At 40.1% G+C, this 22,290-nt stretch overlaps 1 protein-coding gene across 2 annotated transcripts in view; it reads left to right on the forward strand.

The window, feature by feature from the left end:
- Positions 1-21,565, forward strand: part of LOC129379433 (NACHT and WD repeat domain-containing protein 2) — a 52,813-nt gene extending 31,248 nt beyond the window's left edge. For both annotated transcript variants that reach the window (XM_055060212.1, XM_055060211.1), the window contains exons 5-8: positions 7,565-7,768; positions 8,623-8,773; positions 9,713-10,302; positions 13,646-21,565. In XM_055060212.1, the coding sequence (XP_054916187.1) occupies positions 7,565-7,768; positions 8,623-8,773; positions 9,713-10,302; positions 13,646-17,542 (4,842 nt within the window). In that variant the 3' untranslated portion in view covers positions 17,543-21,565. The remainder of the gene's footprint in view (positions 1-7,564; positions 7,769-8,622; positions 8,774-9,712; positions 10,303-13,645) is intronic.
- The last annotated feature ends 725 nt before the right edge of the window (positions 21,566-22,290 follow it).

The raw sequence follows: 22,290 nt of genomic DNA on the forward strand, positions 1-22,290 counted from the left end.
CTTTAAAATAAAACAGTGGTGAAGCTTTTATTTTTGTTTACGCTTTAACTCTTTATGTTGCGCAGAATATCAAGGAATTTTATTTTGCACAATTCATCAGCCAGTTTGTGTTGATTCTCATAAGTTGTATGAATCAGCCTTTTTGAACGTTGCCTTTCTCCTTGGTTCTCTGGCTGTTTTTGATCTGACACTTCTTGGCTTGATATCACAAGGGCTGTGGTGAACTCTTTCAAACTCTCCTGTTCTTACTCTGCGAGTAAGAACAGGATCTGGAGTGAAGACTTTGAAAAAAAAAACTTTTTATGCCAGTTTTAAAAATGTCCACCAAAGTTTGTCTCTTCAGAAGTAAACCATGAAGGGCTGAGTGGTGCCTCTAAAGTCTTACATTTTGCTTTTTATCTCTGGTCGGATGTGACTTTGAAGTCTTTTGTCTCAGTTTGCTTTGGTTCCACTTATGTTTAAAAAGAAAAATACAAAATGCAGGTCACTACCGCTGCGGGTAATTTTCTCCATTTGGAATACAAAAACGTTCACAAAACCATTCGGAACATCCCTTAAACTAAAAAAGGAAAAATGCTGAAGTATTCTAATTTATAAAAACCTAATGGTGCATTTAATCTGTACTTCAGGCTTTGAGATCGTTTCTAGCTTTGTTGGAAGTAATAAAACAGGGTCAGTGAGGGTGTACAGAGGAAGAGAACAAGAGAGGGGAAGTGATTGTGAATTATTCAGATGGAACAGATTGAGTGTAAAGGTTGAGACAGAAGTGAGAGTTCACAGGTAAGGCATTATAGGTACAAGAGGAGCTCAATTTCAAAGACATAACCCCTTCTTCTCAGAATGAGTTTAGAATCTCGTCGTCTTCTTGCACGCACCGCCTCCACATGCTGCTTTCAGTCAGAAGTTGCCTTGAACAATTACATGGGGGGGAAAAAATGATAATTATTATGTCATTTATTTATGCCTCATATTAAGCAGCTGAATCTCCGTCGGAAACAAAGACTGCTCAGCATCGTGTTGTAATCTGGCCTCTAGCACAAGCTAAATTGATAACAAAAATTATGATTTTTTTTTCTCTGCAGCTGCCAGAAAAAATCCTAAATTAGCTTCAATTACACTTAGTACCAATGTGCAAAGATAATGTTTTGTGATTTAAGTGGGTGAACTGAAACGATTGAATGTGAAATCAAATAAAGACACCTGCTCCTTTTCTTTTGCTGGCATCTTCTAAATGTGAAGCATTTTCATACTTTCTCCACAGTCTCTCTTTGCTCTGGTGTTGCTGCAGTTTCACCAAACCCCCCCTCTACTGACCCCCAGCTGCATCACACTGATGGGTCAAACCCACACATTATCTCAGGTTTTCTGCTCAGTTCATTTTTCTTTATCGTGCCTTCAAACACAACCTCTGCTTTGTGACATTCAGAGTCTGTTGGAAGATACACACACAGATCCATGATGCATGTCTTCCCCATCTGACCGGTTTAATGTTTAATGGCATATTCTAGTGCTCCTACTTCAGTAGTGAATGGGGATGGGGGGGTGACTTTATGTCGAGGGTCTCAAGATAGCTGCGCAGTCTCATTCAGACATGTCAAAGCCAGCTGCTGCTGTCCCCGGAGCCTCTCGGCGAGGCTCCCCGACAGCCAGTCGACCCCGTTTTCAGAACCAGGAAGCTCAAAGCCGGCAGCAGCGACGGCACTAGTGGTTCCTCTGATCAGATTCTGACAGTTCTAGGTTGTCTAAGGCATCTCTGGAGAGTGGATGTTTATTTTTATTTTTTATTTTTTATTGGGTGGTAGCTCTAGATTTGCATGTAAGTACAAGAGAAATTGTCAGAATAATGTATTTCTTCTCTGGGTAAGTGGTTGTGCGTTGGGCTGTCGCCTACAGTTCAGGGAATCCTCGCATTTGCGTGCGTTCTCCTAATTCCTCTGATGAAAACACACTCCCAGTCTCTCATTACCGTCTGCTTCACCCACTCAGGTGTCACCTCCACACACACACACACACACACACACATGCACATGCACACGCACACGCAAGATCCAGACGACTTTCGCACAGCGTGGGTCAGACAACGGAATAGGAATGAGCAGATGAAAAGAACACAAGATAAAGTGAGGACACACTTTGGAAAGCCAAATTACTATCGATTTCCCCCCACATAGGCACACTGCAGAGAGAGAAAGAGAACACAGGGAACGGTGACTGACATGTGCGCTGCAGGGCTGTTTTGTTGCTGCCACAGAAGATGTGTGCAACAACTGGAAACGTCTCTAATCTCCGTGCCACACGTAAACTGCCCCTCATTCTCGACTCTGCAGAGCCGTCCTGCAGGACCAGAACGAGAGCGTTCCAGGGGAAAATGTTGATGCAGTTTTATTTCTGTTTTCACACCTCTTTTGTCCGGACGTCTCTGTCTCGAGAAAATCATTTTACTCCTCAAAATGACCGCCTTGGAAAATCTAGTTTGAGAGCTTTTGGAGGTTTTCTTTACACCCTGATATGATAATCTCCTCTTTGCGTAAATTTGTTGCATAAATACCAAACCACACCTTGGCCAGACCGGCTTTTCTCCGTACCGTTGATTCGGGAAAAGCTGGTTTCCATGGCGATAGCGAGGGTTGGCATGGTGATAGTGTCATTGACCCGAAGATTAAGCATGACAATGAGCCATGACTTCTTTTCTCTTTCTTTCTCCAACAGCTTCAAATTCCCTCGTGGGAGAAAAAAAAAAAAAAAAAAGAACCTGAAAATCCGATAAATGCCTGAAGGATTCATTTCAGCAGAAAATTTCAAGCTTCCAGATGTCTGCTCTATTAAAGTAAAAGATTCTGCTTCCTGTCTTTTACCTCCTTTTTATCTCCTGTCACATTAATAATGCACCTCATTAGGATGTATCCCTATATATAAATAAACTACTCTTAGACTAGATTTGTTTGCATGTTGCTGATGTCTTCGTCTGAGCGTCATACAGGGACTGAGGTGACAATTAGAACCATGCTGTAAATGTTTTCCACGCAGATGTGGAAATAAAAAATTGCACTTGTCATGTCAAATCTTGTAAGACGCTGTTTCTTTCAAGCGTAATTTTGTGCAACGTTTGTCTTGCTGACAGACAATAATGAACAAAACTAATTCCTCGTCCACACGGGAACGTTTCCTTTTTGCCTAAAATGGGTCAGTTTTGAAAATGTTTTTAAGAGCCAAGAACCCATTTTTAGAAAAAGTGCCTGGGCAGTTGTCAAGCATGTTGCTGCTCGCACCATGTTTTGTGGTCATGTCCTGTTTTTCGAAGCAGTTCTGCTATCTAAACATTGGCCTGCAGGAAAGAAGCAATCAACTGTAAGAGGTGAATCAGTTTCACATTTCAATAAATTTAGTCGTTTCATTTATTAAATACAGTGTATATTTTAAAAATTCTGATCCTCCTGTTCTGTTTGGAAACATCATGTTTGCCTCTCCTCTGCTGCAGACATCTACCCAGCTGACTGTGGGCATTGTGGATTAATTGACTGCATGACTGATTGATTTGTTAATTCATACTGTGGCTGTGCGCAATCTTAGCTGCCTCTCTCCCTGCTGGTTCATCAGATAAAGTGCACTTAGCCGGAGTATAAAACCCGGTCCAAGGATGGGGGGAGGGGGAGGTCCTGAGGAAAGAAGAAGGGACGAAGAGGAGCGCAATGAACGCTGAAATTGCGTTTGTCCCCTCTGTTATCTTCCCTTTACCCTCTTGTGTTTCTCACATCTTCCTCTCCTCTGAGGAGGAATAAGAGCTCCACAAATCCCTCTTAAACGTCAGACACGCACGTACTGTACATGGACTGAGACATAAAAGAGTGAAGCTGCAGCATGAGTTAATCCGTTTAAGATGGTTTTAGCTCTCCAGCTAAGACAGATGTGTTAAAGCTCCTAAAAATCAGGACGTCGGGGCATTTTCTTTTAACATCTCTGGCCTTTCTGAAAGTCAGCAGGGTGATCGGCAAACGTTTTTCCGGGAGAGCTGGGTTGACAGGTGTGAGCACACCCACTTATGTTAGCATTTTTAGACCTGTGTTGTGATTTGAAAAGAAAACTTTGGTTTCCACACAGCTATCACCCACTCCATTCGTCCTGCTGTAGCACTATAAGACAAACTGACAGAAACCTTGTCAGCAGCACGGAGAGTGACTGTGCCCTCTGTTCTCTCCAGTATTGCAGTCGTTTAGCCCAGTGCCTCCATCATTTACTGACACGCCGCTGCAGAGCCGTGAGTCAGAAGCATGATGTGACCTGCAGGGCAGCTCAGTGCTACAAAAGGCCTTTGGTGGTTTGAAAGTACCACTGATACGGTACAGTGTTGTGAAAAGTTTTAATCCTGCTTCAGTCGTCTGTCCAAGCATCCACAAGTCTCAAATTTATTTTTAAAAATCTAAGCTATATATGTTAATTAAAGGTATGTCATAGAAAGACAACTTAATCTTTTGCATTCTCATATATGCAGGCTTTCTGTTTGAAAGTCACACAAAAATCTTTTGTGATTTTAGACAGTTGACCCTGTCTAAAACTTTTTTCATGTATCAGGGGTAAGAGTAAATTTATTGCCAAGTAACTGAAAGATGCCTCTGACTCATATCTGTTGACGTCCCTTGTGAGGCACAAAAAAACTTTTACATGTGGCACAAAGAGTCGCGAACAGACCCCAGAAATTTCACCGTGGTTGCTCTGATTGATTGTAAAGCAGCAGGATTCACTAATCATCCCCCATAATTATTGTTTTCAATTCCATTCAAGGTGGCACTGAAGCTCTTTAAAAGTCTTAAGTTTGACTCGCTGAGGCTCCCAGATACCCTGTTCATAAGCAAAATGCAAGCAAGCAAAAAGGATTGTCTTTGTCCAGGAGTTCATTTACCATCCAGCTTCCTGTGTTTCATTTGGTGGCTTCCTCCTCGGCCTTTCAGCCTCTGTTGGAATATGAGGAGCATCTTAACTTTTTCTCTTTATTTTATCTTATGTTTCTTTTTGCTATAACATTGCTACACCAACTCGGTTTTGGACATTTAGATGAACATCTCCATTTAGACTTCATCTCAGTGTTTTTTCCTCACCATCTTTCAGTTTAATGTTATGTAATACAAAAATGTTTATTGTATCCAAAGTACACTATTAATTTCTGGAGGCGTCCTTTCAAAAACAGGGGTGTCACTGATTCCCTTAATGGGAAAGAATCTTCGCCGCCCAAATCAACCTTGGCCACTTTGGGCTAGTTGGACAGAGAAGTGCCCAAATGCTAATGAATCTCCAGCGGACATTTGTGGGCTTTAAGAGTAGGCCATCCGACAGACGATGCGGCGTGCCGTCATTAGATTTCTGCTTCTTCTCTGCATCTGTTCCCACTGAGAATGCCAAGGGAGTGAGGACTCCAGCGTAGAGTGGCTTTGAAGCGTCATTGCCGGGGGGGCAAGCCGTCGTTTTCCTGCTCATTGGACCTCACTGTCATTTGGCTCGTCTCCTGCTCGGGCTTTGCCTCCTCCCAAAGGAGTGGCTTAAGGTGCACGAGAGTTATGGCACATGGAGTCAAAAGGAAATCATCCACTCATGTCACTGTGGCTTTTTTTTTTTTTTTTTTTTTGGGCCTTTTTTCTGCTCACAAATGAGTGGCAGACAATGTTAGACAATAGGGAAACAAACTGTCCTGATTATTTCCAGTGATATTGGATCTACTGTCACTCATATCCATGGATTAGCAACCGGTTGGAAAGGCTACAGCTTGATTTTATGATGTCTCAATGTGCTCATTCAGACTGCAAATGTCATTTCAATAACCCAAACTTGTAGCTCAGCAAACCCCATGAAAATCAGATTTCACAGCTAACCTACAAATCCACATACATCCCTCTAAAGTCTTATTTTCCTTTCTCTCCCACAAACAGCCCCATCTGTTGGATATAAAAAGAAAATTTGCTCGTTTTCTTAATGCCACTGATTACTGGGAATTATAAAATTTGGCCGAGTCTGCATCTTTTTACGTAACAGTGTGCTATTCAAAAACATTTGCCATGTAGCAGCAGAACAAATCTGCTGCATTCACCAGAACAAGGGTTATTTACAAGGCAGGAATAGCGGGGAGTGAGCTTCCTGTTGTTCTTCTGCTTTGGGGCAAATTTATTTATCCTGTGGACAGAGTAAATGTGGCAGAAAATTTTGGAAAAAAAAAACAAACTTTTTTTGCTTTCTTTCAGAGCAAATGTGTTTCATAGCGTATATAGTCTGATAAAACAGATCTAGAAAGAAAACTCCAAATTATTCAGGTTTTTAAATAAACATGTTACATAGGAACTACTTAATTTGTTATGTAATACTAATATTGAAATGATTTTTATTCAAATTCAGCACCAAATCTGGATTTTAGTGAATCCTGCCATTTTAAAATGATTCACTTTTCTGAATAGAACCGTTTTAAAAAGGTCACTTTGGTCACTCTGGTGTCTTTCTGTTTGTTTCACTGTTACGTGTCGCGGTCCAACTTACTGGTTATTGAAAGAGATATGGACTGTGGCTGTATGGCAGAGTAGTTGTCTTGCGATTGGAGGGTTGTAGGTTCGATTCCAGCTTCCTCCTGCCACATGTTGATGTGCCTCTGGGCAAGGCACTTAACTCCAAATTAAGTGGGGTTAAGGGCACGAATGTGTGCGCGTTTGTGAGTGCGACTGGGTGAATGTGACTCTAGTGTAAAGCGCTTTGAGTGGTCAAAATGACTGGAAAACGCCATATAAGTTCAGTCCATTTACCATTTATACATCCCCTTGCAAGATTTTGCTCATGAGGCTTCACTTTTCTCTTCATCAGGCTGCAAACTTTTCAGATGAAGACTCCTTCTCTCTTTTCTCTACAGATAAGTGAGAAGTATTAAGAAAATCCTCCTTAGAAACTGTGGATTATAATTAACCCTCTGTTATACCTGCAGGCACAAAAAAAAAACAGATCTTCTCAGTTCGCTGAAATCTGCATTTAAGATGTGACAGTAATCTTTGGTAGTTCTTTGCATTGCTCTCTGGATTATTTCACTAAAGTTTTCTAGATTTCCCTCCTTACACTCTGAAGATCTAGGATTTACTTTACCAGATAATATTTTGTGTTTTATTCAATGGAGAATCTTAACAAATTTAATTGGATCATTTTCAATATGGTTATGAACGCCTCTGTGCCATCACCCTAATTTCTGCTTAGATTCAAGTCAGGACTGAAATTACTGTCAATCAGAGGAAACTTGTTAAAATGAAAAGATCAATTTATTGCCAGAGAGATTGATCAGTTTAAAAACTTGGGTTGAACAGAACAAAGGCCAGAAAAATATTCAGAAGAAAACTAATTTGAAGTTTGACTGATTTGGGATAAAGTTTATACTTCTGCTAATCAAAGCTGTCGTATAAAGAAATCGCCTCAAGGAATGAACTATGTCCACACAGTGTGGGGGTTTCTCACGGCCCACCTGCACCACAGTAACAGAGCTATTGCACAGAGCCACATTAACTCTGCTCATCTTCTGTCGTCTCCGTCTCCATCCTTCCGTCCTCAGGGTCTGGTGGGGGAAAAGTACGGCAGCATCCGAGTGCCGGGCGAGGTGGAGTCAGCGGAGTTTGAGATGATCCTGGACGCGGCTGTGGAGGCCGGGCTGGACACCCACATTTTGGAGGAGTGGTACTGCAGGGATGAAAACTCTGTGCCACCCGCATACTACCTCAAACCAAAAGCCCAAATGCTCAAGAACTACCAGAACTCTGTGAGTCCTATCCGCTGGCCCGGGTCTGATTACGATGCCTTCCTGTCTGTACGCAAACATATGCAAACCTATTGGATTATTATTTCATTTTCCCTCTACTTCACTATTTACCACTGCTCTGAAAAGCAATAAAGTTTGTGGTTGCGATGTGAAAGCTTACAGGGAAGTTCAAGGGGGATGAACGGTTCAGTTCCACTGAACTTTGGGGGGAAATTGAAGCTTTGTTTTCTGCTGTTATCTTGTAGATCCACAAACAGAATTTGTAAGAATTTTATGGGCTTGTCCTGATTGTAGATTTGTGTTCTTATATCCGTGTTATGAAACACCCCAGCTCTGCCTGATGAACACATTTTATCTGCTGCTGCAGAAGGGAGGCTTTGCATCAAGTTTGCGAGTGCAGTTGTTTTTGTTCAGGCAGCTCTTAAACCCTTTTCATGTTTTCTCCTTTAATGTTTTCCCAGCCGGAAACTGGCCCCATAAAACCTTTTAAAAGCAGTTTTGTTGTTTTTTTTGGCAGCGAGGTGTATGCTGAAAAACCTTCTTTAAGGTTGTATGTTATGTTTTTGAGAGTGAAACTAAATAAGTGGTTGAGTTTACTTTAAAACACAAGAATATTTTGCATTTATGCTAATGTTAAAGACTCAGATTTGGAGAACGCTCTGAAAACAGATCAGAAACAGATCAGAAACAGACCAATACAAATTTCAATAACACAGACCCCCCCCTACCCCTTCTTATTGTTCAGATTTGCTCAGTACTCAGACAAGAATGGCAGCTTTCCTTCAGTACATGACGAGCGTTACAGTCAGTCTTTCCTAGTGGATGTACAATAATGCAGAATCATCCCTTTTTAGATAGAGTCAAGCAGCGCAGCAAAGACCAAGAATGACAAGGCCTGGAGGAATGTGTCAGAGGAGATCAAGAGGATCTTCCGGACGGCGGTGCTGCAGCTGCAAGAGAAAGGAACCATGAAGAGCGCAGACGCCAACAAATTCCTTTGCTCTGGTGAGATTCGGGCCTTCTGTTTCCTTTTTTTTTTTTTTAGATTTCAGGACAAATGTTTTGAATTATTCCTGTTAAGCTTATTAATTTCTGCTTATTAAAGTCAGAGGTGAGGCTTATTTTTTTATATAAATTGTGCATAATAAATCTATTTTATTTTGAAATTAAGATATTTTTTCCAATGTTTTTCATATTCAATAAGTACTAAAACAAGTACCGTGCGATAAAATGTGTTTTTAATTATTCTTTCCCATAATAGGGTCCTATTATGGCAAACAGTCTTTGTCATTTTTAAAGCAGAGAGAGAATTGGAGAGAATTGCTAAACATTGGCCCATTTCTACTGACAGAGAAGCAGTAACTTTATGCACAGTGGCAATAAATGAGTCACTATAGAAACTTCAGAAAGATTGAAACATAAATGAGTTGTAATGGTCTCTGCAAGTTGAAGCAGCAGCAAAAATAGTCACTTGCTAGTCGATTTTCTGTCTTACAACATTTTAACTGAGTCTGAAGTAAAAAAATGTTGAAAATATGTCCAGTTGTTCTCAGACTGGGAAGCTAATTTAAGCGGTAGTCACACTTTTATGCTGATCGGTATTATGTGTTATAGCTGTAGAAGCCCTGAGCAGGGCTTTTTCCAGCAGATATAAATTTTTTATTTTCTTTCATTTCTATTTCATTTGGACTGTAAAACATAAACAGGAAGAGATTATTCTACCAGATCTAATCCCTATTAATTACAAAATATGTTCTGGACCTTTATTTTGTCTTTAATGAACTCATAGAAGAACTTCAATGAATTAAAAAAAAGAAGATAAAGAGAAAATGTCTTATTGAGCCCTTATTGACTGATTGTTTCATCTCTTGTCATGGTTCTTACACCAAAGTGTTTTTTCGCATCTAAAAAACCTTGAAAACTCCCATTTTTTTGTCACTGCAGCTTTGGAGGATGAATTGGACTTTGCCCTTGGGAAACAAACACCCGCCTTCCTCAGGAAATGCGTCTGCTACATACGCAAGATCTCCAACTTCGACCGCTTCGCCAAGCTCCCCGAGATGGCCCGCTACATGGACATCGTGGTGAGCGCCGACCGCATCATGCGCAACCAGGAGGCCTACGAGCGGCTCTTGAAAGTGCGCGACGAGTTCATCCCCACCATCGTGGCCGCCTCCAACCTCCGCGTCTACTCCTCGGTCACTCACTGCGACATGAAGCTGGGCTACTCCCAGGAGGTGGAGAGCCACTACGTGGAAGGTCTCTGCAAGCAGTTCTACGAGGACATGGTGGACATCATCCAGGCCACCGTGCAGCAGAACTTTGACACAGAGACCGACCCACTGTATGATGAAATTTTGCAGCACCTGTCCCTGTGTAAGACCTACGCGACCCTCTATAAGTACAAGTCGGAGACTCTGGATTACGTGCAGGAGTACCTCATGCCGTCTAAAGGGAGCAGGATGAGCCCTCTGGTGGTGTACGGAGGGCCCTGCACCGGAAAGACGCTGCTGCTGTCCGAAGTGGCCAAGCAGGTGAGGCGTAAGCAAAAGGATGTCCTCCCTGGCACTTTTTACTCCTCAGTTATCTCAGTTTGTTCACGCTTGCTTCCGTCTGTCTGTCTGATCTCAGCATGTGTCCATCTTTGTAAAACAAAGCATGAGGGGGCGTGCAACTGTTCATCTTCTCGCAAGCGCTTGCTTGCTTGGCCATCTGTGCATCTGCCAAGAGGCACTCCATCGCCGTGCATGCATGTGTCGTTCATTTCCCGTGAAACCAAGCAAGTTGATAGGCGTTTTTTTTTTTTTTTTTTTTTACAACTCTGCTCTTTACTTTTTGTCCATGTGCCAACGTTGGCAGGAACACTTTTTATGTTGTACTTTTTATTATTACTGATATTTTTATTGTTATTCTCATCTTTCACCCTTTGCTTGTGTGGCTGCCATCTGCCTGCCCAGCCACATAAAGATCACTGCACAGATGTCCTCGATCTGTTCCTCCAGAGTCGCAAGTTAGCTTTATGCAGGTTCAGGTTAAAGAGACAAATAACATGATTAATGTCAACATTTAACGTAGTATCTCAATGGCAACCGCATTCTTTGAGCATTAAATGAAAAAAGGAATTAAATATACAGTTTTAAACTTTAGAGTGATATAAAATATCCACACATGCATGTAAAGGTAACTTAGTGGATTTCAGCGGGACAGAAAGTTATCCATTACAATGATGTGGAGGAAAATGAAAACAAAGTTCTCTATTTTTATTTTATATAAATATCCGAAATGTTTCTGTCTTTCATCTAGGAAATGAATCTTTAGTTATTGAGTTCATTCTTTGGAATCACAATAATGTTGATGGTGATGATAGTTTTCATTTGTAAAATCGGTACCAGAAGTACTGATAGTTGTATGGTTTTCACGATTGCCTTCCAGGATAAGTAATTCAGAAAAAAGCCTTATATTTACTTGGCTACTTTCTTTTTCTAATCAACTTTTCAGTAATTTAATCTTAGATTAAATCAGCAGTTCTGTGAAGGTCTCAAATGTTGATTAGTGAACAAAATCCATATCCACAAGCGGCTTGTGGATATGGATTCTCTCATTATATCTAAAATAATCCCTTCACAAATCTGGCTTTTTTTTGAAAGAAAGACAAAAAGATAGCCATTTTTTTAGGACAAAAGCCATAAGAAGTCTTATTTACAGCTTGCAGAAACATCTGCAAAGGTGGAAGAGCCTGGTTAGATTTGAGTAAAGTTGAGCTTTATGTCCTACATGCAAAATGCCGCAACAAGCAGAAAACTACAGTCACCCTGAGCAAACCAACCCTGTAGTGAAACACGGTAATAGCCACATCATGCTGAAGGGATACATTAGTTCAAGATTTACCTGAACTGAATTTTATTTAGAGGTAGCTGAGTGGTTGGGAACTAAAACAAAAGTGTGCTTTTTTTTTATTTATTGTTTTTTAAGTGAAAATTTGGTATAATTTTTCTTCCATTTTATAAATATCCACCACTTTGTTTTGGTTTGTCACATAAATCCCAATAAAGTGCATAACATTAATATTTAAGATGCAACAAAATGTTGAAAACATCTGTTAGAATACAGATAACAGATACATTTAATTATTGCTTTAGTGTAAGTGGATGAGAATAATTTTTTTCTATCCTGATTTTTGATACCAGCTGTACCGAGACAGAGTAATATTTGAATGTTGTGCACGGCGAACTTGAGAGAGAAAAGTGCTCTGAGGTCACTGAGCTTCCACTATAGTCCCAGAGGAGGTAATTTACACTTGATTTGCTTAATCTAAGCCTGCAGAGTGTGGTGTAACATAAGAGGGCAGCTAAATTCTTCCAAGTGATCTGAGCTGTGCATTAAACTGCTATTAGAGCAACATCCAGCTATTTTCTATGCGCATGAAAAAGACTGATTTTCCCAATGTAGATAATTGGTCGTCGCACTTTTAGTCGCAAATATTTGGCTATATGCTGGACTTTTATCATTAAAGCAAAAGTCCTTTCATCTTTCTTTGCCGTTCTCCTTTTTATGAGGAAAGTGAGAAAATGAACCTGCGATAGTGACCATGTTTATTTATAAATTCATATGATAAATTTGCTGTCTCAAAAAGAGTGTTGCCTTAAAAACACTCCACTATTGAGACTAGAAGTAGGAAGTACTCTGGTGTTTTATAGTGCCAGGACATGTTCTAACCAGATAACATATTTTTCTATTCCACCAGGAAAAGTGTTCAGCCTTTATACACAGCTTGCTGACAGCTCACAAGTCGTGCCTTCACTACCCTTTGTTGTACTCAGGCAGAATAAAATACCTACTCTCTGTAGTGTTTTTAATTCCATGACTTTTAAAAATTAAACATTAAACACGAAATAGAATGTAGCTCCTGAATAGGTCTAACATCAGGAAAGTTTTATTTTGAAGAATAATTTCGAAGCAAATTTACAATTATATACAATTAAATGCTGAATGAATTTACTGAAAATATTCTTACAAATTAGATATATGTGCATGTTTACGAATAATTTATTAATTAGTCTTTGAAATTCTGGTATATTACACCAATCAGCTGGAATGCTTTGGTTCACCTCTAGTAGTTTCCCATTTTGCCTTCAAGAATCTTCCATTTTATCCCGTCACTGCTAAATACAACTCTTTGAAATACATTTTCTGTTGGGGTTTTTAATTCATAATCAGAACTTTTGCTCTTTTATTTTTTGAAATCCATATATGTGGATGAAACTGCATTTTTATTTTTCCAGAAAAAAAACCCTGAGAATTTCAATGTAAGAGTAGGAACTCTTCTACATCATATTTAAACTGTAAATTATCTCCAAACAGAATATATGTTTCTGGGTTTTTTTCTGCCTCCGTCAAACACAAAGCTTAAAATGGAAAGCAGAGTCATCTGGGTTGCTCTAAAAATGTCAGATAGCATTAAAATTCTTGCTGAAACTCTCAACTGGGCCATTTAATGAATTTATGAATGGAATTAGGAAATAATACTAGTCTCAATATTAGAGCAGTTCTCTGTACATGTCTCTCATGAAACAAAAAAGAAATTACAATACCGCAATGTGCAGAATATAAGCAAATAATAAGGCTAGGGTGAACAAAGTTATGTGAATTAGAATATTGAATTTCTCCTTTTTACTGTGATAGAAACCTCTTCTAGAAAAGTGTTTAATTAAATTCATGTTTCAGTTTTGGTTTCAGTTTCGATTAAGATAAATTCTAAAAGGACCTCTCAATGTCAGAAAAGGTTCAACTTTCAGCCGATTTGGTGTTTACCTTTGCATGTAGATTTCTTTTATGAAACCATTTTGACTATGTTTGCGCTATTCCTTATTTTCCCAGGCCTACACATGGCTTCAAAAAGAGATGGGTCCAGAAACAGATCCAGTGGTCATCGTCCGATTTATTGGCTCCAGCCAACTCTCCACTGACCTACGAACTCTTCTCCAGAGCATCTGTGAGCAGATTGCAATAAACTACCGCTGCCTGATTCACTTCTTGCCTAACAAGATTCAGGAGATGAGGGAGCTTCTAATCAACCTCCTTGGGGAGTCATCCTTCCACAGGCCCCTGGTCATTGTCCTGGATGCCATGGAGCAACTTTCTGATGCTGACGAGGCCCGTAAGTTGTGGTGGCTTCCTGTACACCTGCCTCGCACCGTCCGCATAGTTGTATCAACACTGCCCAACAAACATGGTATTCTGCAGAAGCTGCGTCATCTCATTCATGACGAGAGGTACTATGTGGAGTTAATACAACGAGACCGAAAGGTCTGCAGCCAAATGTTAAAACAGCAGCTGCTTGGGGTGAAGAGGAAAGTAACGTCAGGGCAACAGATCTATGTCAATGAGGCACTTGCCAAATGTACTTTGCCCATGTTTGTCAACCTCATCTACAGAGAAGTAGTTCATTGGAGGTCTCACAAGGATGTCGATGATAAATCTCTGTGCTCAACAGTACACGAAAGCATTGAGCAACTCTTCTACTCTGTGGAGAACAAGCTAGGCCAACGATTTGTCTTCAGGGCATTAGGATATGTCACCATGGCAAAGGCAGGGCTAACGGAGGTTGAGTTAGAAGATATCCTATCTCTTGATAACATTGTTCTTGGAGACGTCATAGTACCAAGTTACCTTAAAAATCCACTAAGGATCTCCTACGATCTAGTTGCTAAACTCAAAGAAGAGCTGGAAGGCTATCTGGTTGAGCGGCAGGTAAGAAATGTCACACTGATGGTTTGGGCCAACAGGCACCTCCATCTCATTGCCCAGAAGCTCTACCTCAGCAATGAGGAGGATGTTCATCAAATGCACAGCCTCTTGGCTGAGTACTTCCTTGGAGCATGGTCAGGAGGCAGGAAGAAGATCTTTACCTATGACAATAACCATTTCACTTCCCTGAATATTTCACATCACAAAAACCCTCATCATCAGCAGTCACATGAAAAAACATCCTCTGATAAATACTCATACGACAGACAGACTCCTGAACAGCCTTGGGTGTTCCAGTGCAACCTGCTGGAGCCTGACATCTTCTTTGTCAATCACAGAAAGATGACAGAACTGGTGTACCACCTGACCAGGAGTGGCCGGACAGACGATCTCATGTTTGGTGTCATTATGAACTTCAGCTGGCTTTACACAATGATCAAGATTGGTCAATTTGATAAAGCTATTACAGATATTGATCTTGCTTACACTTGCAGCCAAGAAAAGGAGCTAAAATTTCTGGCCACGACTCTCCGTGGCATTAAGGTGAAAGTGCTAAAGAATCCTGCATCACTGTCTGCAGAACTGCAGCAAAGGCTTCTACCAGTTGTCACCTCCCTGCCTAAACTCAGACACCTTCTTCTGGAGTGTGACAAAGATGGTCCCAAGTACTGCTCCATTGTGCCTCTCCACTCCTCCATGGATGTAACTTACAGTCCAGAGAGACTTCCTCTTTGCTCCAGTTACATACAGATTGTGGAGATTTTACCCACTCTAGCCCCAAACATAGTCCTTGTGGCACTGGAAGATGGATCTATCAGCACCTGGGATGTAGAAAGCAGGCAACTCCTTCGACAGATTGACACAGCCAGATCTGTTGTGCTGGGAATCAGGCTAACCACAGATGAGAAGTACCTGGTGGTTGCCACAACCAAAAATACTCTGCTCATCTATGATAATCACAAATCCTGCCTCTTATCAGAGGTTGAAATTAAAGGGTCAAAGCACAGTGGTGTTGCTGGAGGAGTTGCTTTCATAAACGGTTTTACTCTTTCTACCCACCATGCACTTGCGTGGCTTGAGGCTAGTAAGGATGTCAGTGTTATTGACCTTGTGTACGGATGGCCCCTCTATCAGTTCCATTGCTGGTATGAAGTAACCTGTGTCCAATGCTCACCAGATGGCATGTATGCCTTTTGTGGCCAGTACCTGAACACAACATCGGTCTTTCATCTAGGAAATGGAGAAAAGTTGTCCACTGTGACGTCAGAGTTCTCTGGGGGGTTTGTCAAGTCTATCCTAGTACTGGACACTCTTAACCAAATGGTAATGATTGACAATGAGGGAAGTCTGTCAGTGTGGAACACCAAAGAGATAACCAACCCAAAGCTGATGGAGGATTATGATTGCAGGGGGGATGAAAGTGAAGTTGTGGGTATTGAATTATCTGAAGATCAGCGTTCTATTCTCATTTGCAAGGCCAGTAGTATTGAGGTTCTGGATACAAAAGTATGGAAAATGCTGGAGAAATTCAAAGCTAAGCGTAGTGAGCGATTTGTTGCTGCTGTTCTCTCCAAAAATGGACAAAGCATTGTTGCCTCAATGGAGAATACTTCGTCTATTTTTGTCTGGAGGAGAGACAGCGGGCAGTGCATGGCCAGCCTGATTGAGATCTCAGGAGCTATTGTAAAACTCATAAAATCAGCCCACCACAACCTGCTTCTTTCTGTAGCCAGCAGTGGCGTTTTGTCTGTCTGGGACATTGATATAATCACAGCCATGTCCAACATCGATAAAACAGGCAAGAAGATCCAGACGTTACAGCTGACTGGGCGAGAAGACTACGTATTTACAATGGACGGCTCAGAGGCAGTCCACAAGTGGAACTTTAGCACTGGGTTTATTGAGACGGTCTTCAAACACGAGGGCATGGTGGAGAACTGTGTCCTAACCTCCTCAGGGGATCTCATGGTGACTTCAGACGACAAGTCCAGTCAGTACATCTGGCAAACCAACACCGGAGAAAACATCTTCCGCATAAACGGACAGAGAATCTCACAGCTCTTGATCACCCACAATGACCAGTTTGTGGTTTCTCTCTGTGAGCAGAATGCCTCAAGAGTCTGGAGACTGGCTACTGGGCACAAAGTCTGCAACATTTTAGTCAGCCTCCAGAATGCACTTATCACTACAGCAAACACTTTCCTGGTGGGCACTTCCAAGAATAAACTGCTTGCTGTGAGTCTGTGGTCAGGCAGTGTATCAAAGAAATTTGTCTGTGATGACGGCATTACCATTGTCAACTTCAAGCTCATTCCAGACTGTCCAGATTGTGTGGTCTTTATTACGTCCACAGAAACAGTCTTCATCTGGAGTGTGGCAGATGAGTCAGTTTGCAGGAGAGTCCAGTTGCCGGCCAACTTTCTTAAAAATCTTGAAGATTTTCAAGTCTCACCCAATGGAAAGTTGGGAATAGTCTCCAAAGGTGATGAGAACATTAATGTCCTGGATCTTCACAGTGGAAAGCTAAGGCTTGTCCATGCAGCCGGTATTATCTGGCGTCAGAAATTATCAAGAGATGGCCGTTACCTTGTGTATGTTTGTTTCCGCAACTGTGATGAGGATGACGAGGCCGGGGTGGTGTCTAATTTGATCGTAATGCGTCTTGCCGACGGCAAGAGCATCGGCACATGCTCACTTTACAAAACTCCCACCTTCCTGTCCCTGTCCCAACGTGCACTGAACATCATCATCGGCTTCGAGGACGGTAGCATTGGCACATACACGGTTGTGGACCGCGTGGACGCCGCCCTTAAGATAAAGATAGCCACCTCCAACAGCCGACAGATTGTCAACAATGCGTCGCAGAAGGTGCGCCCCAAATGTGGCAACCATTCATTCAAGACTGTTGCCGACTGTATCTGGAGGGAATCGACGGAAGTTTTCTCAAGAGACAGCCCCATCAACGTGTCGGACTCAGGAGAAGGGGAGTCGACCACACCTACAAAGAAGACTGAACTGCTGCAGTGAAAACTTGGGGGGAAGTTAAGACAAGAGACAGGGGGATAGAGCTAGGAATCTCTGGGTTTGCAGTTGATTCTTGTTTACAGCCACGTGATTCAGCTGCAGATGTCAGCCCTGTGGGTAGTTATTGGGTTGACAACTTTAACGCTGCACTCAAATGATGTATTACTTACTTCCAACATATGATACACTTTCTGTTAGTTTCAAACATGAAGACTGTTAGAAAATGTTCTGTTCTACAATACAAAAAAGTATATCCTGTATTAGTTTGCCATTATGTGTCCTTTTGCATTTGAAGAACAAAATTCGTATCAAAATGTCTCGTTTAACCATTTTCCGATCCAGTGATCTTTTGTATCCACTGTTTGTCAGCCACCTTTTTTATTTTATTTTCTTCATAAACATTAAGCCATAATGTTGTTCCTAAAAGAGCATATACATGTTTGTATTAATATCAGGTGGTACTGTACAAAAAGGATGAACAAATGTACAGAACATATCTCATTTTGGCTGCTGCAATTTGTGCAACTCCTTAAAAATGTTACGTTGTGCTTAATGCAATCAAAGTGAGTGCCTGGAAATAAAAAAAAATGCTCATCACGTGCAGATCACAAAATTAATGAAAGTGCAGGGACTTTGTAAACATAGTACACACACTGTTGTATATTAATTGTATCTGATGCCGATTCTACTGAAACCCAGTCAACATCAGGAGAGAACCGCGGCGCAACTCTGAAGATTGATTGCTTTATAATTTTTGGAACTGTTTACATAGATTTTAATATAGGTTTACCTGCTGTTCCATCAGTTCGCGTGCAGGTCGTTTTTATGGGGAACACCACTATTGAGCATACAGTGTAGCATAGCACCACGCACATCAACGCCTTAACCTGTGTACTTGCTTTAGGTTCTGTGGAGTCTGTTTGTCCATTATAAAAGGACAGAATGAGTTTTACATTAAAAACTTGGCCAAGTGAGCATATTTAGAGGTTTAGTCAATAGGTGGATGCACTTTAGGAGTGGTTTGTGAGACATATTTAGATTTATTCAGCAGAAATATTTGAATTACAAAAAAAGATTTAGATTTTTCTTTTAAAACAATTATTGGCTGAGTTTACAGATGTATATAGATCACAATATTACAGAAGAATACCTAAAGAATGGAAGATGGAGACATCAAAACAAGCTTTTTGAGATTGAATCTCCTTTGTAATATAATTTTGCAAATGTGGGGGGGGGGGCTTTAGTCCTAGCAAAAAAAAATGTGTTTGTGAACATCGGAGCACAGATTAGTACATGTTTAATGAATTGCCTAGACCTATTACTCCTAGTTCAAAAATAAAGAAATCTTCACAGCTTTACAAAATGTTGCACAGGCTTCATAGTTCTTGAAAAACATCTAAAACTTCATAATAACAGGATATGTCAGTTTGTTCTGAAATAGATTCCAATTTTTATGTTGTGTCTAGGCATGGGCCGGTCTCTCATTTTAAGGAACGTCATTTTAAAGACCTTTCCTTTTCAGTTAGGTCCAATCTCGTAGCTCACAATAGTTAGTTATATTTCTATATTTGAAATTGAGAAATATGTAAAATAGTATGTTAAAAAATAGCACAAGGCAGAGAAGAATGCCACAGAAAGTTACCTAATAATAACTCTAGGAATGCCAAACTCAAACACCAATCTACTGGTGTTCACAGCTTTGCATCAACATGTTCTTCCCTAAAACTTTGATCAGAATAGTCTACTGTAAATTAGCAAGTCATACAGCAATAGTGGAGGTCTACTTCCCTCCAAATATTGAGTCAGTGTTTCACCTACACTACAGTTACATAAATGTATTAACAGAGGATACTTAAAAAAGACACTTAAAAAAAAGGCCTTATCTTATTTGATAAACTTTATATTCACAAAAACATCTGTGATAGGCTTAATGGTCTGGCTGTTTACTCCCTGCTTAAGCTATCTGCTGGACCTGTGGCATGAGCTGTGTTGTGTTGTCCTCCCTCAGGTTTGGGTTTTTTCCCCCGTTATTGTGAAACAATTGAAATATGGGAATCCATGATTTTCACTGTGTCACGTTTAAGGCTGGTTTTCAGCCAGCTCACTTCTATGGAGCTCATCCATGTTTGCTACATGGATGATCTTGTTAGCAAATGTATACGGCCATCGTTATTTTTCTGTGTTGCTTATAAGGTGCCATTTTTATTCATGCTTTCAGTGTTAAAAATGAGCAGTTAAGATATCATAGTTATATCATAAAAATTTTTGTTTTCCAGTGACTATATTATGATTTTGGAAAACCCTTGACTTGGGAAGTGAACATTTCATCATGCAGTGTTTTCTCTTATGTTTGACCAACTAATGACTAAGAAAAGGAAACCTTAAAACTTCAACTCTTGCTAAAATATGGCTCCCACCACTCTAATAAACTTTAGGAATTACCTTGTACATCAGTGAAATAACCCACATACCGTGAAGCCGGTAACATTACTTTACAAAAAGCCAAAGATAAAATATACCCATTTATCGCAACAACTACATTTTTTGCAAATTCATGTAACATTTTAGCTTCTTTGCCGTTTATAATTTTTTTTACAAATACTTCAGAACTGGCTTAGCTCCTTAATGTTTAACGCGACACAAAGATAAATTGAATGCTTGAGATTCAATTTGAATTTGAAACTAACATTCAAAACTGAAATATACAAATATTAATAAAAAATGAATATATATAAATTGGTTGTAAATTACGGTAATGACCTAATTACTCTAAAGACACTCTTTCTTAAACTATGTGTTCATCAAAATATTTGATTTATTGAAAGACTAATATAGCATTTTCATACTTAAGGTGTGCTTTAAAATTAAAGTCAGATTAGATCAGACATTTTTATGAATTTGTTTTGAGCATTAGTTCTAATCCCATGTGTTAAGTATTTCTGCCCGAGTAAATTGCACCGTCAGATTCTCACACCGGCCCATGCCGACTATAACTGCGTCCTGCACCGTACTTAAGAGCCAGTAAAACACAAAGTGCGCGCTTTGTTATGAAAAGAAACATGAACAAATGTGTCTTATACACGCTGCTGTTTATATGCTCAAAGGTATGTCAAACAATAGCACATGTACGGAGCATGTAGTGTGTACATTTGGACATTCTGGTCGGTCGGTAGAGCCGATACAGGCTGAAATAAAAGATCTGCAGACAATCTACACAGTTTGGGGATTTCTGAGGAGATTACATATCCTGAAATGAGATTTTATTTTTAGCAGTTTTGATCTCTGGTTAATCAAATATTCCTTTATTACAAAAAAAACCCACACAATTTCAACCACTTACAACCACACTGTAAGGGCTATACCATCTTAATATACGTTTACCAGTTTTGAATGGCCCTTGGGAAAATTTCAAACGGGGTAGAAGCACCGAGCTTTAACATTTCCTGCTAACTCAAGAGTTAAAAAAAAACAAACAAAGAGATTCAGTTATGGACTTGCCAAAGTTTTAATTATTGGTTATTTTATTTCATGACTGTCTCACTTATTTTATCAGGCTTGTACTGTAATTATATTGTTACCAAACTGTTGAAGTGTTCGACTGTGGTTATGTTAAGAGAAAATGTGCTATCTTTGCTAAAAAGTCTAAAAGAGTCCTCCTACAAAAAAATATATCGGAATGCCAGTTTAAGAGTATATTTGAATGTGTCCATATGGAAGCCAGTAAATGGTATTATTATGTATTATGTTATGTAACTTGAATGACTTTTAACAACTTACATGTTTGCAACTTATAGTTGACATACTGGTAATGAATGTTTCTATGGTGTTCTTTTTATTGTCAGGACTCATGTACCTGTTTAGAGATTTATATTTTCATAAATGTTGTACTTACATTTTGTTACAGAGTTGTTTAACTGTAAATAAAACAGAAAAGAAACTTATGTCTGAAGCAATATGAACCTAGTGTGTATGCATTGTTTGTATGAAACATTTTACTGTAATAAAATGGTTCACTTTTTGCCTCCACACCGCTCTTGCACATTTCTTTTCTACAATTTGGTATGGAATATTCTAATTTTCATTTGATCCCAGAGGAATTACAGCACATAAATGTATCATTGTTTTGTTAAAATGTGCTAGTTGTGAGCTAAAAGGAGATCAGGTATAAGTTAGTTTATGTTAAAAGGCGTTAATTGGAGTTACTGAGTCAGAAAATCCCCCATTGTTAGGACAGAACTATTTCGTTTGATGGCTCGATACAAAAGAACGTTAACAAAGTCAAACAGGCAGAAAATAGTATTTCGACACAAACAAATCAACCTCCAGTGAGGTATTAGCTGACAACTTGCCGATGATTCATTTCTCTTGTCCTGTGTCAGGACGGTGAATCCCTGTATTCTTGTTTCTCAAAGACTTTCAGACACTTTATCTGCTGCTGAAGTTTCATTAATCTTCCTCTTGTCCCCTGCACACACTTTACAACATACTACCAATGTTAGAAGTTCGAAACGACTTCAGAGATCTGGGTGAGATTGATCCACACCACTTTAATAGGTCTGACTGCGCTGAAGCCAAGTGGCAATGAGAAAACACAAAACGCTGTCAACACCTTTGAGCAGACAAAACAGAGCTGCAAAATGATTTGATGGGCCAGTAATTGCCCTCCTGCGCTCGGTACCCAATGCCAGACAACTGTGGTGAATAGTCCTGCAACGCCGGCTGACGGCGTCATAATAATTAGGTGATGCATG

This window comes from Poeciliopsis prolifica, unplaced genomic scaffold (assembly GCF_027474105.1).
Source record: "Poeciliopsis prolifica strain line A6 unplaced genomic scaffold, Auburn_PproV2 SCAFFOLD058, whole genome shotgun sequence".
Taxonomy (NCBI): domain Eukaryota; kingdom Metazoa; phylum Chordata; class Actinopteri; order Cyprinodontiformes; family Poeciliidae; genus Poeciliopsis; species Poeciliopsis prolifica.